Source organism: Rissa tridactyla, chromosome W (assembly GCF_028500815.1).
Source record: "Rissa tridactyla isolate bRisTri1 chromosome W, bRisTri1.patW.cur.20221130, whole genome shotgun sequence".
Taxonomy (NCBI): Eukaryota; Metazoa; Chordata; class Aves; order Charadriiformes; family Laridae; genus Rissa; species Rissa tridactyla.
Window position 1 is genome coordinate 7935548 of NC_071496.1, and position 14983 is coordinate 7950530.

The 14983-nt window shown below is 46.5% G+C and overlaps 1 protein-coding gene across 1 annotated transcript in view; it reads right to left on the minus strand.

Moving 5' to 3' along the window:
• LOC128902132 (F-BAR domain only protein 2-like) overlaps positions 1 to 14983 on the minus strand; it is a 152842-nt gene that overhangs the window by 55685 nt on the left and 82174 nt on the right. Inside the window, exons 9-10 of the mRNA XM_054184550.1 lie at positions 10776 to 10820; positions 8805 to 8877 (exon numbers count right to left, since the gene is read on the minus strand). Coding sequence (XP_054040525.1) covers positions 8805 to 8877; positions 10776 to 10820 — 118 coding nt within the window. The remainder of the gene's footprint in view (positions 1 to 8804; positions 8878 to 10775; positions 10821 to 14983) is intronic.

Here is a 14983-nt window from a genome sequence, read left to right on the forward strand (position 1 = left end):
TTGAGATTAAATTTAACCTAATATTTATCTTCATTGTCATTTCTTTAAGGCCCTATTGAATTTGAAGAATGTAACACATCCAGTGCAGTTGAAGGTGAGTTGTTGTAGCATAGTTATTTACCTGACAATCCTGTGGATAGAACCTGAAACTGAGGAGACAAGGATATTCTTGTTTTTACAGGACCAAGATCCTACTTTTTAGGAGAAATAGGGGCTTGCAGCTAACGGGAAAATGCAGGGAAATAAGAACAGGGTGTTGAACTGCAGTAGCTGAGAGAGGCAGGGTTCAGTTTCTGATCCAAGTGCATTGGCTATTCAGGATCAGCTGGAGCAATAGCTCCTGTTGAGTTTCTGTGAGCAGAGTCCCTTGCCTCAAAACTAGCAGTACACCCATCTTCTATAAACAGTGACAGTCTAGCATAACCAGCTTGGAGAGTTGGATGTACAATGCAGATCAGTTTTATAAAGACTTATGTTATTAATGTATTGCTTGAACCATATTTTAATTTTGTTTTGTATGAAGCTGATGCTGTTTAGCCTCAGTAGGCAGTTAAGCCCCACACAGTCACTTCCTCACTCCCCTCACAGTGGGATGGGGGAAGAGAATCGGAAGGGTGAAAGTGAGAAAACTCGTGGGTTGAGATAAAGACGGTTTAATAAGTAAAGCAAAAGCCGTGCACGCAAGCAAAGCAAAACAAGGCATTCATTCCCTGCTTCCCATCGGCAGGCAGGTGTTCAGCCATCTCCAGGGAAGCAGGGCTCCATCACGCATAACAGTGACTTGGGAAGACAAACGCCATCGCTCCGAACGTCCCCCCTTCCTTCTCCTTCCCCCAGCTTTATATGCTGAGCATGACGTCATATGGTCTGGAATATCCCTTTGGTCAGTTGGGGTCAGCTGTCCCGGCTGTGTCCCCTCCCAACCTCTTGTGCACCCCCAGCCTGCTCGCTGGTGGGGTGGGGTGAGCAGCAGAAAAGGCCTTGACTCTGTGTAAGTGCTGCTCAGCAGTAGCTAAAACATCCCTGTGTTATCAATGCTGTTTCCAGCACAAATCCAAAACATTGCCCCATACTAGCGGCTGTGAAGAAATTTCATAGAATCGTATAATGTTTTGAGTTGGAAGGGACTGTAAAGATCATCTAGCTCAAACCCCTCTGCCATGGGTGGGGACACCACCCACTGGACCAGGTTGCTCAAAGCCCCGTCCAACCTGGCCCTGAACGCCTCCAGGGATGAGGCATCCACAGCTTCTCTGGGCAACCTGGGCCCGGGGCTCACCACCCTCACAGCAAAGAATTTCTTCCTAATATCTAATCTAAATCTCCCCTCTTTCAGTTTGAAACCGTTACCCCATCTCCTATTGCTCCACTCCCTCATAAAGAGTCTCTCCCTATCTTTCCTGTAGGCCCCCTTTAGGTACTGGAAGGCTGCTATAAGGTCTCCCCGGAGCCTTCTCTTCTCCAGGCTGAACAACCCCAACTCTCTCAGCCTGTCCTCATAGGAGAGCTGCTCCAGCCCTCTGATCATCTTTGTGGCCCTCCTCTGGACCCGCTCCAACAGGTCCATGTCCTTCTAATGTTGGGGGCTCCAGAGCTGGACACAGTATTCCAGGTGGGATCTCACCGGAGCAGAGTAGAGGGGCAGAATCACCTCCCTTGCCCTGCTGGCCACGCTTCTTTTGATGCAGCCCAGGATGTGGTTGGCTTTCTGGGCTGCGAGCGCACATTGCCAGCTCATGTTGAGGTTCTTGTCCACCAGCACCCCCAAGTCCTTCTCCTCAGGGCTGCTCTCAAGACATTCTCCGCCCAACATGTATTTGTGCCTGGGATTGCCGTGACCCACGTGCAGGACCTTGCACTTGGCCTGGTTGAACCTCATGCAGTTCACATGGGCCTACCTCTCAAGCCTGTCCAGGTCCCTCTGGATGGCATCCCTTCCCTCCAGCATGTTGACTGCTCCACACAGCTTCGTGTCATCAGCAAACTTGCTGAGGGTGCACTCAGTTCCACCGTCCGTGTCGCTGACAAAGATGTTAATCAGCACCAGTCCCAGTACTGACCAGAGGAAAGCCACTTGCCACTGGTTGCCACTTGGACATCGAGCCATTGACCGCAACTCTTTGATTGCAACCATCCAGCCAGTTCCTTATCTACTGAGTGGTCCACCCATCAAATCCATGTCTCTCCAATTTAGACAAAAGGATGTCATGCAGGAAAGTGTCAAATGCTTTGCACAAGTAATAGAATCATAGAACGTGTTGGGTTGGAAGGGACCTTTAAAGGTCATCTAGCCCAACCCCCCTGCAGTAAGCAGGGACATCTTCAACTAGAGGATTGTCCCGACCCAAGTGTAGGACCTTGCACTTGGCCTTGTTGAACTTCATAAGGTTTGCTCAGGCCCACCTCTCCAGCTCGTCCAGGTCCCTCTGGATGACATCCCATCCCTCTGGCATGTCGACCGCACCACTCATCTTAGCATCATCGGCAAGCTTGCTGAGGGGGCACTTGATCCCACTGTCTATGTCATTGATGAAGATGTTGAACAGCACCGGTCCCAGTACGGCTCCCTGAGGGACACCACTTGTCACCCCTCTCCATCTGGACGTTGAGCCATTGACCACTACCCTCTGGATGCGACCATCCAGCCAGTTCCTTATCCACCGAACAGTCCTCCCATCAAATCCGTATCTCTCCAACTTAGAGAGAAGGATGTTGGGGGGGGGGGGGGGGGCGCATGTCAAAGGCCTTGCAGAAGTCCAGATAGACGACATCCGTAGCTCTCCCCTTGTCCACTGATGCAGTCACTCCATTGTAGAAGGCCACCAGGTTGGTCAGACAGGACTTGCCCCTGGTGAAGCCATGCTGGCTGTCTCGAATCCCCTCCCTGTCCTCCATGTGCCTTAGCATAGCTTCTAGGAGGATCTGTTCCATGATCTTCCCAGGCACAGAGGTGAGGCTGACAGGGCGGTAGTTCCCAGGGTCCTCCTTTCTACCCTTTTTAAAAAATGGCTGCAATGTTTCCCTTCTTCCAGTCACCAGGGACTTCACCTGACTGCCACGACTTTTCAAATATCATGGAGAGTGGCTTGGCAACTACATCAGCCAATTCCCTCAGGACTCTGGGGTGCATCTCATCAGGTCCCATAGACTTGTGTATGTTCAGGTTCCTCAGGTGGTCATGAACATCGTTTTCACTTACAGTGGGAGGGACTTTGTCCCCCAGGTCCCCTTCTTGCCGTCCTTCAACCCGGGAGGTGTGAGGAGAGAGGCTGGCAGTAAAGACCAAGGCAAAAAAGTTGTTGAGAACCTCAGCCTTCTCCTCGTCCCTTGTTACCAGTTTGCCATTCTTGGTCACCAGGGAGGGTACGCTTTCTTTGGCCTTCCTTTTCTGGCTGACATCCCTGTAGAAGCCCTTCTTGTTATTCTCAGCATCCCTTGCCAAGTTCAGCTCCAGCCGCGCCTTGGCCTTCCTGACCTCATCCCTACATAACCAGGCAGCATCCTTTATACTCTTCCCAGAACACCTGATGCTGCTTGAACTGCCTGTGCAGTTCCTTCTTGCCTTTTAGTTTGGCCAGCAGGTCCCAGCTCAGCCATGCTGGTCTCTTCCCTTTCTTGCTTGATTTCTTACACCTGGGGATCGAGAGAGCTCTTGTGCTCTATGGAAAGCATCCTTGAAGATCTGCCAGCTCTGTTCTGTTACCTTGTCCCTGAAGACCACTTCGAAGTCCATGTAGATGACATCAGTTGCTCTCCCCTTATCCAACGATGCTGTAACACCATTGTAGAAGGCCACCAAATTTGATGTCCCTGGCCAGATTTAACTCTATCAGGGCTTCAGCTTTCCTAACCTGATCCCTGGCTGCTCGGACAATTTCTCTCTATTCCTCCCAGGCTACCTGTCCTTGCTTCCACCCTCTGTAGGCTTCCTTCTTCTGTTTGAGATTGTCCATGAGCTACTCATTCATCCATGCAGTCCTCCTGGTGTTTTTGCCTGACTTGTTCTTTCTTGGGATACATCACTCCTGCGCTTGGAGGAGGTGGTCCTTGAATATTAGCCAGCTTTCTTGGGTCCCTCTTCCCTCCAGGGCTTTATCCCATGGTACTCCATCAAGCAGATCCCTCAAGAGGCCAAAGTCTGCTCTCCTGAAGTCCAGGGTAGTGAGCTTGCTGTGCGCCTTCCTCACCTTCCTAAGGATCTTGAACTCCACCATCTCATGGTCACTGCAGCCAAGGCTGCCCTTGAGCTTCACATTCCCCACCAGCCCCTCCTTGTTGGTGAGAACAAGGTCCAGCGTGGCACCTCTCCTCGTGGGCTCCTCTATCAGTTGGAGAAGGAAGTTATCATCGACACATTCCAGGAACCTCCTGGATTGCTTGTGCCATGCTGTGTTGTCCCTCCAACAGATATTGGGGTAGTTGAAGTCCCCCATGAGGACCAGGGCCTGTGAACGTGAGGCTGCTCCCATCTGTCTATAGAGGGCCTCATCTGCTCGGTCTTCCTGGTCGAGTGGCCTGTAGCAGACCCCCACTATAACATCACCTGTCCCTGCCCTCCCTTTAATCTTGACCCATAAACTCTCAGTCAGCTCCTCATCCATCCCCAGGCAGAGCTCCATGCACTCCAGATGGTCATTGACACAGAGAGCAACACTTACTTGCCTGTCCTTCCTGAAGAGCCTGTGTCCTTCTATTCCAACACTCCAGTCATAGGAGCCATCCCACCATGTCTCCATGATGCCAATAAGATCATCGCCCTGCAGGTGTGTGCATGTCTCTAATTCTTCCTGTTTATTCCCCATGCTATGTGTGTTTGCATAGAGGCGTTTAAGTTGGGCCCCTGATGAAGCTGACTTACTGGCTGGAGTGGCTGGAATTCCTTTGTGCTGCACTCCAGGTGCTCTCTTGTTGACCTGTGACCCTTCTCCAGGCTCCGGGCATCTGTTACTGGCACTGGTATCATACTGGTAGGAGTGGGATGGATTGAGGTTCCCCTCCCCTGGCAACTCTAGTTTAAAGCCCTCTTCACGAGCTTGGCAAGCCTCTGACCGAAGATACTCTTCCCCTTCTCTGACAAGTAGACCCCATCAGGCCTTAGTAGACCAGGTTTCTCAAAGCAAGTCGCATGGTCTAAGTAGCCAAACCCCTGGCTGTGGCACCAGTTCTGTAGCCATTTGTTGATTTGCCAGATTAACCTGGCCCTTTCAACCCCCTTCCCTTTGACCGGGAGGATTGATGAAAAAACTACCTGTGCCCCAGAATCCCTGACCACTGCTCCCAGGGCTCTGTAATCCTTCTTGATATTCCTCAGACTGCTCCTGGCTGCATCACTGGTGCCCACATGAAACAGCAGCAGCAGATAATAGTCAGTGGACTGATCAAGGCTTGGTAGTCTCTCGGTGTCATCCCTGATATGAGCCCCTGGTAAGCAGCACGCTTCCCTAGAGAGTGCATCAGGTCAGCAAATGGGTGCCTCTGTATCTCTCAGAAAAGAGTCACCTACTACTATCACCTGTCGCCTTTTCTTAATTGGACTGGTTGTTGTACGGGGAGCAGATCAGGCTGCCTTACTCAGCTCCAGTGCCTCTCCTGATGTGACAGGTCTTTCCTCTTCACTCAGCAGAGCAGTGAAGCGGTTCTGCAAGGGTACCTCAGCTTTTGAGGGAAGTCTCTTCCTCCTGCTGGTCCTTGCAGTCACAAGCTTCCATTTTTCTGTGTTACTGGCCCCACTCCCTTCTGTGTGTCCTAGTGGGGCAGTTTTTGACTGTTTGGCCATGGGCTGTGTGTCCGCTGCAGACTGCGCTTGGAACCAACTATCTATCTCCTTCTCAGCCTCCCTGATGCTACGCAGCCTCCTCACTGCCTCCTGCAGCTCAGCGGTCTGCTGTAGGAGGTCTTCCACCTGGGAGAACAAGGTCCTATCACTTGTTACTTGGGAGAAGAGACAGACCCCCCACCTCTCTACAACCTCCTTTCAGGTAGCTGTAGAGAGCGATAAGGTCTCCCCTCAGCCTCCTTTTCTCCAGGCTAAACAACCCCAGCTCCCTCAGCCGCTCCTCATAAGACTTATTCTCCAGACCCCTCACCAGCTTCCTTGCCCTTCTCTGGACACGCTCCAGCACCTCAATGTATTTTTTGTAGTGAGGGGCCCAAAACTGGACACAGTATTCCAGGTGGGGCCTCACCAGTGCTGAGTACAGGCACGATCACTTCCCTAGTCCTTCTGGACACACTGTTCCTGATGCAGGCCAGGATGCTGTTGGCCTTCTTGGCCACCTGGGCACACTGCTGGCTCATATTCAGCTGGCTTTCCACCAACACCCCCAGATGGTTTTCTGCCAGGCAGCCTCTCCAGCCACTCTTCCCCAAGCTTGTAATGCTGCATGGGGTTGTTGTGGCCCAAAGGCAGGACCTGGCACTTGGTCTTGTTGAACCTCATACCATTTGCCTCAGCCCATTGATCCAGCCTCTCCAGATCCCTCGGCAGAGCCTTTCTACCCTCAAGCAGGTCGACACTCCCACCCAACTTGGTGTCGTCTGCAAACTTCCTGACGATGCACTCAGTCCCCTTGTCCAGATCATTGATAAAGATATTAAACAGACCTGGCCCCAATACCGAGCCCTGGGGAACACCACTTGTGACCGGCCGACAACTGGGTTTAACTCCATTCAAAACAACTCTTTGGGCCCAGCCCTCCAGCCAGTTTTTTACCCGTATATGCCCGTCCAAGCCATGAGCAGCCAGCTTCTCCAGGAGAATGCTGTCATACTTCATTCTTTCTGACCTGAGCATCTATTAATTTTTGTATTGTGTATAAATGTAGAAACAAATAATACAATATAAATTAATTTTCAGTCCAACTTGTTGAAAGCAAGTTAAATTATTTTCCCATTTCAGAGTGGCTGAGCTGATTTATATTTTATATATGTCATATATATGACATCATTGTGCTATGAAAAACAAAATTTCTTCTAGAAAGAGACACATCCATATTAGCTTTCAACATTAAATAAAATGTCTTTGGAAAAAGACAGCATTTGGAAAAGTATTCAGATCCAGTGGACAAACATACAAAGGTGCAAATTGTTTCACATAGTATAGAAGCCAGTTTTCAGCCCTCAGTGCCTCAGAAAATTTTCTTTCTGTTACAGGTCAAGGAAAAACATCATCTCTAAGTAAGGATACAGTGAGTGATACACCTGGGAAGAGTTAATTTGGAGCTTACTGGCCTTTATTGTCTCCAGAAAACTACTATGAAGAGCCATGAATCTTTGCTGGGGCAGATTACATTTCATCATCTGCCAAAGAATGGATAGAAGGAGATGCCTGGTTTGCAAGCAGGCTAAAAGCATAAGGTAGCAAAATAATTTTTTTGTTGGACAAGAAAAGCTGACAGCTACAGAACTCATTCATACAACAGTACTCAGTACTATCAAAATCACTACTTTGCTATTAAGTAAATGCAAGAAACAAAAGGCAAATGATCGAACATACTTTTTTGCAGCTATTTGATACTGCAACATTTTTGCATCACAAAAAATTGTAGTAAATAACTTCCCAGAGAGAATGGATTACTTTTAAAAGGGGACCAAAACTATTTAATATACTAATATCGTCAAATATTCATAACATTTTATTTTAAATATTTTAAACTAAATCATCATCAGAATAAATATTTCTTTCTAACAGAATTACTGCTGAATTCTCAGATCACTAAATTCTGAATTCAGATTACTGAATTCTCAGATTACTGCTCACCAAAATCACACTATATACAACATTTCTCTCACCATTTACTTCAGCATAATAAAGTACAGAAGAGAGGGTGGGGGAAAGATTAAATCACAGAAAGAACAGAAATAGAGAGAAATTACTTCAAAAAATAACACCTTGGAACCCTAATGGCATCATGACAGAGAGAAGAAAAAGCATTTTTTAGAAGCATATCACTATTAAAATCAAACACCAAAAGAAAAATAGCTATAAGGCACTTTGTATGTGCAAATAATTAGCATCTGCAGTTCTAAGGTCATTAATTTTTCAGCACTATATTAAAAAAACAAGGCTGGTTAAAAAATTAATTTAAAAAAGAATGCAAAAAGATGTTGCCACTGATAATGTTTGTATATTGCTAAGTTCCTGTTAAATTGAAAGCTATTTTCTGTTAAATCAAATACTTCTACTGAGAAAATGCATCTAGAAATTATGAACAAAATACATTGAAATATATAACCATAATTACTAATACATAGAATGCTACCAATCCATCTAAGACAGAGAGCATGCAGTGAATATGACAAAGGGTATAGCTGGGACATCAATCATGATTTAGAATGATGGTCTTTCAGAAATGAATGTGCACACGATTTACTGAAAAAAAAAATCAAAAATTTTTCTGTCCTTCTATACAGTACATAAAAGTTTTTGTAACAAAATAACTGAAGCTTCAATTCTGCAAACACAGATATACAGTGTTTTTTCCACATACAGAGCTACTATATAATTAGGGGTACACATGAGAATCACATTATCTACAATGTTCAAATGTAAAACAAGAGAGAACTACTTACCTTATGCAAAGGAAAGAATGAAACATGAGTAGACTACTATGAACAGATTTATATTATTTCTTTAAAATTCTTAGTTACAGAAATCTTAAATAGCTGTGATGTTTTCATATTCATATCATTCCTCTAAACTTCTGTTAAAAAAACATTTTTTTGTTAAACATCAGCTAATGTTTATCTCCATACATTTCCTAGTTTTCATATAAGACAAGACTTCAAGCTGGAAATATACTTACACAGATTCAGTATCTTTTTCTTTTTTCATTATTCCTGATAAACCAAAAGTCTTCCTCTTCCGTGGTTTTATCCCTATGAAACAAACATCTTTCATTTAAAGATCAAAGAGATGAATATATATTTAGCAATGTCAAACACTGGTGCATATCAATGACAATACTTTTTAAATGCTGCCATGACAAATGATACAAAAATCTAAAGGTGGAGGTAGGTATGGAACCAAACTAAGGGAACACAAGAACAAACGAAGGGAACGTTATTCCAATATGTTGTTCAGTAACACAGTGTGCTGGTTTTGGCTGGGACGGAATTAAATTAAACACAACATGAGCTGGCAATGTGCGCTCGCAGCCCAGAAAGCCAACCACATCCTGGGCTGCATCAAAAGAAGCGTGGCCAGCAGGGCAAGGGAGGTGATTCTGCCCCTCTACTCTGCTCCGGTGAGATCCCACCTGGAATACTGTGTCCAGCTCTGGAGCCCCCAACATTAGAAGGACATGGACCTGTTGGAGCGGGTCCAGAGGAGGGCCACAAAGATGATCAGAGGGCTGGAGCAGCTCTCCTATGAGGACAGGCTGAGAGAGTTGGGGTTGTTCAGCCTGGAGAAGAGAAGGCTCCGGGGAGACCTTATAGCAGCCTTCCAGTACCTAAAGGGGGCCTACAGGAAAGATAGGGAGAGACTCTTTATGAGGGAGTGGAGCAATAGGAGATGGGGTAACGGTTTCAAACTGAAAGAGGGGAGATTTAGATTAGATATTAGGAAGAAATTCTTTGCTGTGAGGGTGGTGAGCCCTGGGCCCAGGTTGCCCAGAGAAGCTGTGGATGCCTCATCCCTGGAGGCGTTCAGGGCCAGGTTGGACGGGGCTTTGAGCAACCTGGTCCAGTGGGTGGTGTCCCCACCCATGGCAGAGGGGTTTGAGCTAGATGATCTTTACAGTCCCTTCCAACTCAAAACATTATACGATTCTATGAAATTTCTTCACAGCCGCTAGTATGGGGCAATGTTTTGGATTTGTGCTGGAAACAGCATTGATAACACAGGGATGTTTTAGCTACTGCTGAGCAGCACTTACACAGAGTCAAGGCCTTTTCTGCTGCTCACCCCACCCCACCAGCGAGCAGGCTGGGGGTGCACAAGAGGTTGGGAGGGGACACAGCCGGGACAGCTGACCCCAACTGACCAAAGGGATATTCCAGACCATATGACGTCATGCTCAGCATATAAAGCTGGGGGAAGGAGAAGGAAGGGGGGACGTTCGGAGCGATGGCGTTTGTCTTCCCAAGTCACTGTTATGCGTGATGGAGCCCTGCTTCCCTGGAGATGGCTGAACACCTGCCTGCCGATGGGAAGCAGGGAATGAATGCCTTGTTTTGCTTTGCTTGCGTGCACGGCTTTTGCTTTACTTATTAAACCGTCTTTATCTCAACCCACGAGTTTTCTCACTTTCACCCTTCCGATTCTCTTCCCCCATCCCACTGTGAGGGGAGTGAGGAAGTGACTGTGTGGGGCTTAACTGCCTACTGAGGCTAAACAGCATCAGCTTCATACAAAACAAAATTAAAATATGGTTCAAGCAATACATTAATAACATAAGTCTTTATAAAACTGATCTGCATTGTACATCCAACTCTCCAAGCTGGTTATGCTAGACTGTCACTGTTTATAGAAGATGGGTGTACTGCTAGTTTTGAGGCAAGGGACTCTGCTCACAGAAACTCAACAGGAGCTATTGCTCCAGCTGATCCTGAATAGCCAATGCACTTGGATCAGAAACTGAACCCTGCCTCTCTCAGCTACTGCAGTTCAACACCCTGTTCTTATTTCCCTGCATTTTCCCGTTAGCTGCAAGCCCCTATTTCTCCTAAAAAGTAGGATCTTGGTCCTGTAAAAACAAGAATATCCTTGTCTCCTCAGTTTCAGGTTCTATCCACAGGATTGTCAGGTAAATAACTATGCTACAACAACTCACCTTCAACTGCACTGGATGTGTTACATTCTTCAAATTCAATAGGGCCTTAAAGAAATGACAATGAAGATAAATATTAGGTTAAATTTAATCTCAAATGAAGGTCAAACCCTAAGATATTTTAACAACTATTAATATTTCCTGAAAATACTAAATAATCTAATTAAAAATTTAGATTAGATATTAGGAAGAAATATTTTACAATTAGGGTGGTGAGACACTGGCCCAGGTTTCCCAGAGAAGCTGTGGCTGCCGCATCCGTGGAGGTGTTCAAGATCAGACTGGATGGGGCTTTGAGCAACGTGGTCTAGTGAGAGGTGTCCCTGCCCATGGCAGGGGAGTTGGAACTGGATGATCTTTACGGTCCCTTACAACTCTAACCATTCTATGGCAAGAGGAGATGGCTTCAACTTGCGCCAGGGGAGATTTAAATTGGATTTGAGGAAAAATCAAGCACTGGAACAGGCTGCTCAGGGAAGTAGTGGAATCAGCATCCGTGGAGGTATTTTAAAAGACGTGTAGATGAGGCTCTTAGGGACGTGGTTTAGTGGTGGACTTGGCAGTGTTACATTTACCGTTGGACTCAATGATCTTAAAGGTCTTTTCCAACCTAAATGGTTCTGTGATTCTATGATTCTCTCTTGAGTATGGATCCTGTCAGGTTGTTGTGTGAAAAGGGGCCAAGCGGGTTTGGCAGAAGATAAACCCCCTTGCGTTCTAAAACTCCTCACCAAGGTGGGAGGCTAGGTGCGGCTAGGTTTAAATTCTGAGTGATGCCCAATTCAGCACTATCAGTCCAATTGCGTTTAATATGCATTAAACTGTTACGATTTGGATACACTAATAGTGGACTGCACCTTCAGTCTAGTCGTGCTCACGAACTAGCACGGCCACTCTCCAGTCTTTGGTCGCGTTCAGTGAGAAACCAAAACGACTAGCTACTTCAACAGTGCAGTTTATTTAAGCAACAGATATACAGGTTCTTAGGATTGCTGGTGATAAATACACTGTCTGCAAAGCACGTGCAAATGAAAGTATTGTTACATATACAAAACGCGCAACAAAGTTATAAACGATACAGCCTGGCTCTAAATGTAGGAAAGAGATTCTCTAGAGAAATTTCTAAGTTTCCCGAGGAAGCACTCGCTATAATCTAAGTCTTACCCAAAGGCGTCCCTATGGGGGGTGGGAGGGAAGAAAGGCTCAGCCCGTCGACTGGTCCCAGAAGTCAGTGATGGAGTTCTCCCGACTTGTTCGCAATGGTGTCTTCCCTGATATCCCCCCTCTCTCGGGCTATTTTTATACTATTTTTTTATCTTCAAAGTGGAGTTTGAGTGACTTTAGTCATAAATACTTTTATTATGATTGGTGTACTCAAGGAGGAGTGGTTGCACCTTGGGGGCAGGTAGCCTCCGGGATGGAGGTGTGTTTTGGTACATTGTAATGAGCAAAGTTCGCACAAAGGACAGCATTTCATCAACATTTGATGAAATGTTGGCTTGGATAGCGTGTGTCTATCCTCTGAATGATACTTGATCTGCCATTACTTTTTGAGATCTATTAGGTTGCTAATTTTGAATAATCTTCATCATGAGCTGAATTGCTTTCTTTGTAGTTTGCCTCACATCTTTCACATTTCTTAACTTTTATGGATTTCAGGCTGTCTTGTTTAAGTACAGATGCTTTTTAAAAGCAGATATCATAACATCTGTTTTTTATACCTTTTGAGAGAAATTTAATATGTTGTCTCTTTTTTTTCTGTAAAATAGCTTTTTAAATAGGTGTTTCTATTGCAGTGAATTCAGTTTAGCCAGGAGAGGGAGATAAGATGTAAGTCATTTAGAAACTTGGTCACATGTGTTTTCTTTTGTGTGGGGCCTTTCAGAGGAGACCAGATCCTTCATCTCACTGTCAGTTTCTTAACAGCTTGTACTGAATTCCGTATTAATCATAGAATCATAGAATTTTCATGGTTGGAAAGGACCTTTGAGATCATCGAGTCCAACCATACACACATAAAAAAAAAAAACCCAAACCAAACAAACAAACAAAAAAAAAAAACCCTACAATCTCTGCCACTAGAGCATGCCCTGAAGTGCCACATCTAGGCGTTTCTTAAATACCTCTAGGGATGGTGACTCAACCACCTCCCTGGGCAGGCTGTTCCAGCGCCTGACCACTCTTTCAGTAAAGTAATTCTTCCCAATATCTAATCTAAACCTCCCCTGCCGCAGCTTCAGACCATTTCCTCTGGTCCTGTCATTATTCACCTGGGAGAAGAGGCCACCACCCACCTCTCTCCACCCTCCTTTCAGGTAGTTGTAGAGGGCAATGAGGTCTCCCCTCAGCCTCCTCTTCTCCAAGCTAAACATGCCCAGCTCCCTCAGCCTCTCCTCATATGAGCTGGTCTCCAGACCCCTCACCAGCCTGGTAGCTCTCCTCTGGACACGCTCCAGCACCTCAATGTCCCTCCTGTACAGAGGGGCCCAGAACTGAACACAGCACTCGAGGTGAGGCCTCACCAGTGCCGAGTACAGAGGCACCATCACTTCCCTGCTCCTGCTGGCCACACTATTCCCGATACAAGCCAGAATGCTGTTGGCCTTCTTCTGTCCCGGTCCCTCTGTAGAGCCTTCCTACCCTCAAGCAGATCAACACTCCCACCTAGTTTGGTGTCATCTGCAAACTTACTGAGGGTGCACTCAATCCCCTCATCCAGATCATTGATAAAGATATTAAACAAAACTGGCCCCAAAACTGAGCCCTGAGGGACACCACTGGTGACCGGCCGCCAAGAGGATTTCACCCCATTAATCCCAACTCTCTGGGCACGGCCATCCAGCCAGTTTTTAACCCAGCGGAGGGTACACTTGTCTATGCCATGATTCTCCAGTTTCTCCAGGAGAATGCTGTGGGGGACGGTGTCAAAGGCCTTACCAAAGTCCAGATAGACAACGTCCACAGCCTTCCCCGCATCCAGAAGGCGGGTCACGTGGTCATAGAAAGAGATCAGGTTGGTTAAGCAGGACCTCCCTTTCCTAAACCCGTGCTGGCTGGCCCTGATCCCTTGGCTGCCCTGCACTTGCCGTGAGAGCTCACTCAAGATGATCCTCTCCATGATCTTCCCTGGTACCGAGGTCAGGCTGACAGGCCTGTAGTTCCCCGGATCCTCCTTCCGACCCTTCTTGTAGATGGGCGTCACATTAGCCACCCTCCAGTCATCTGGTACCTGCCCTGTTGACCAAGATTGTTGATAAATGATGGAGAGAGGCTTGGTGAGCTCTCCCGCCAGCTCCCCGAGTACTCCTGGGTGAATCCCATCCGGCCCCATAGACTTATGTGCGTCTAGGTGCAGAAGCAGATCACTGACTACTTCCTCCTGGATTATGGGTGGGTTGTTCTGCTCTCCATCCTTATCTTCCAGCTCAGGAGGCTGAGCACCCTGGGGATAGCTGGTCTGACTATTGAAGACAGAGGCAAAGAAGGCATTAAGTATCTCAGCCTTCTCCTCATCCTTGGTTGCAACTTTCCCCCCGGCATCCAGTAAGGGATGGAGATTCCCCCTGGCTCTCTTTCTGTTGATGTATTTATAAAAGCTTTTTTTGTTGTCCTTAATGTTAGTGGCCAAGTTGAGCTCCAGCTGGGCTTTTGCCTTCCTAATTTTCTCTCTGTATAACCTAACGAGATCTCTGTACTCCTCCTGAGTTGCCTGTCCCTTCTTCCAAAGGTGGTAAACCCTCCTTTTATTCCTAAGTCCCATCAGAAGTTCCTTATTCATCCAGGCTGGCCATTTTCCCCGCCCTTTAGACTTGCGACACTTGGGCACAGCCTGCTCCTGGGCCTTTAAGGTTTCCTTCTTGAAGGGCGTCCAGCCTTCCTGGACCCCTTTGCCCTTCAGGACTGTCTCCCAAGGGACTCTCTCAACCAGTGTCCTGAACAGGCCAAAGTTCGCCCTCCGGAAGTCCAAGGTGGAGGTTTTGCTAACCCCCCTCCTTACATCACTATGAATTGAAAACTTGACCATTTCATGATCACTAAATGCTTCCATGTTAGCAAGTTTTCATATTTGTTTTTAAAGACACTGTAGTTTTTATTTTTAACCCATTTAGCCTTTTAGAAAAGATTATTTACTTTGCTACAAATTTTATTTTTTTCTCTTTTAATAAGTACACATTTAAGATGTTCAGTTTGACTATATAAAAACACTGTTG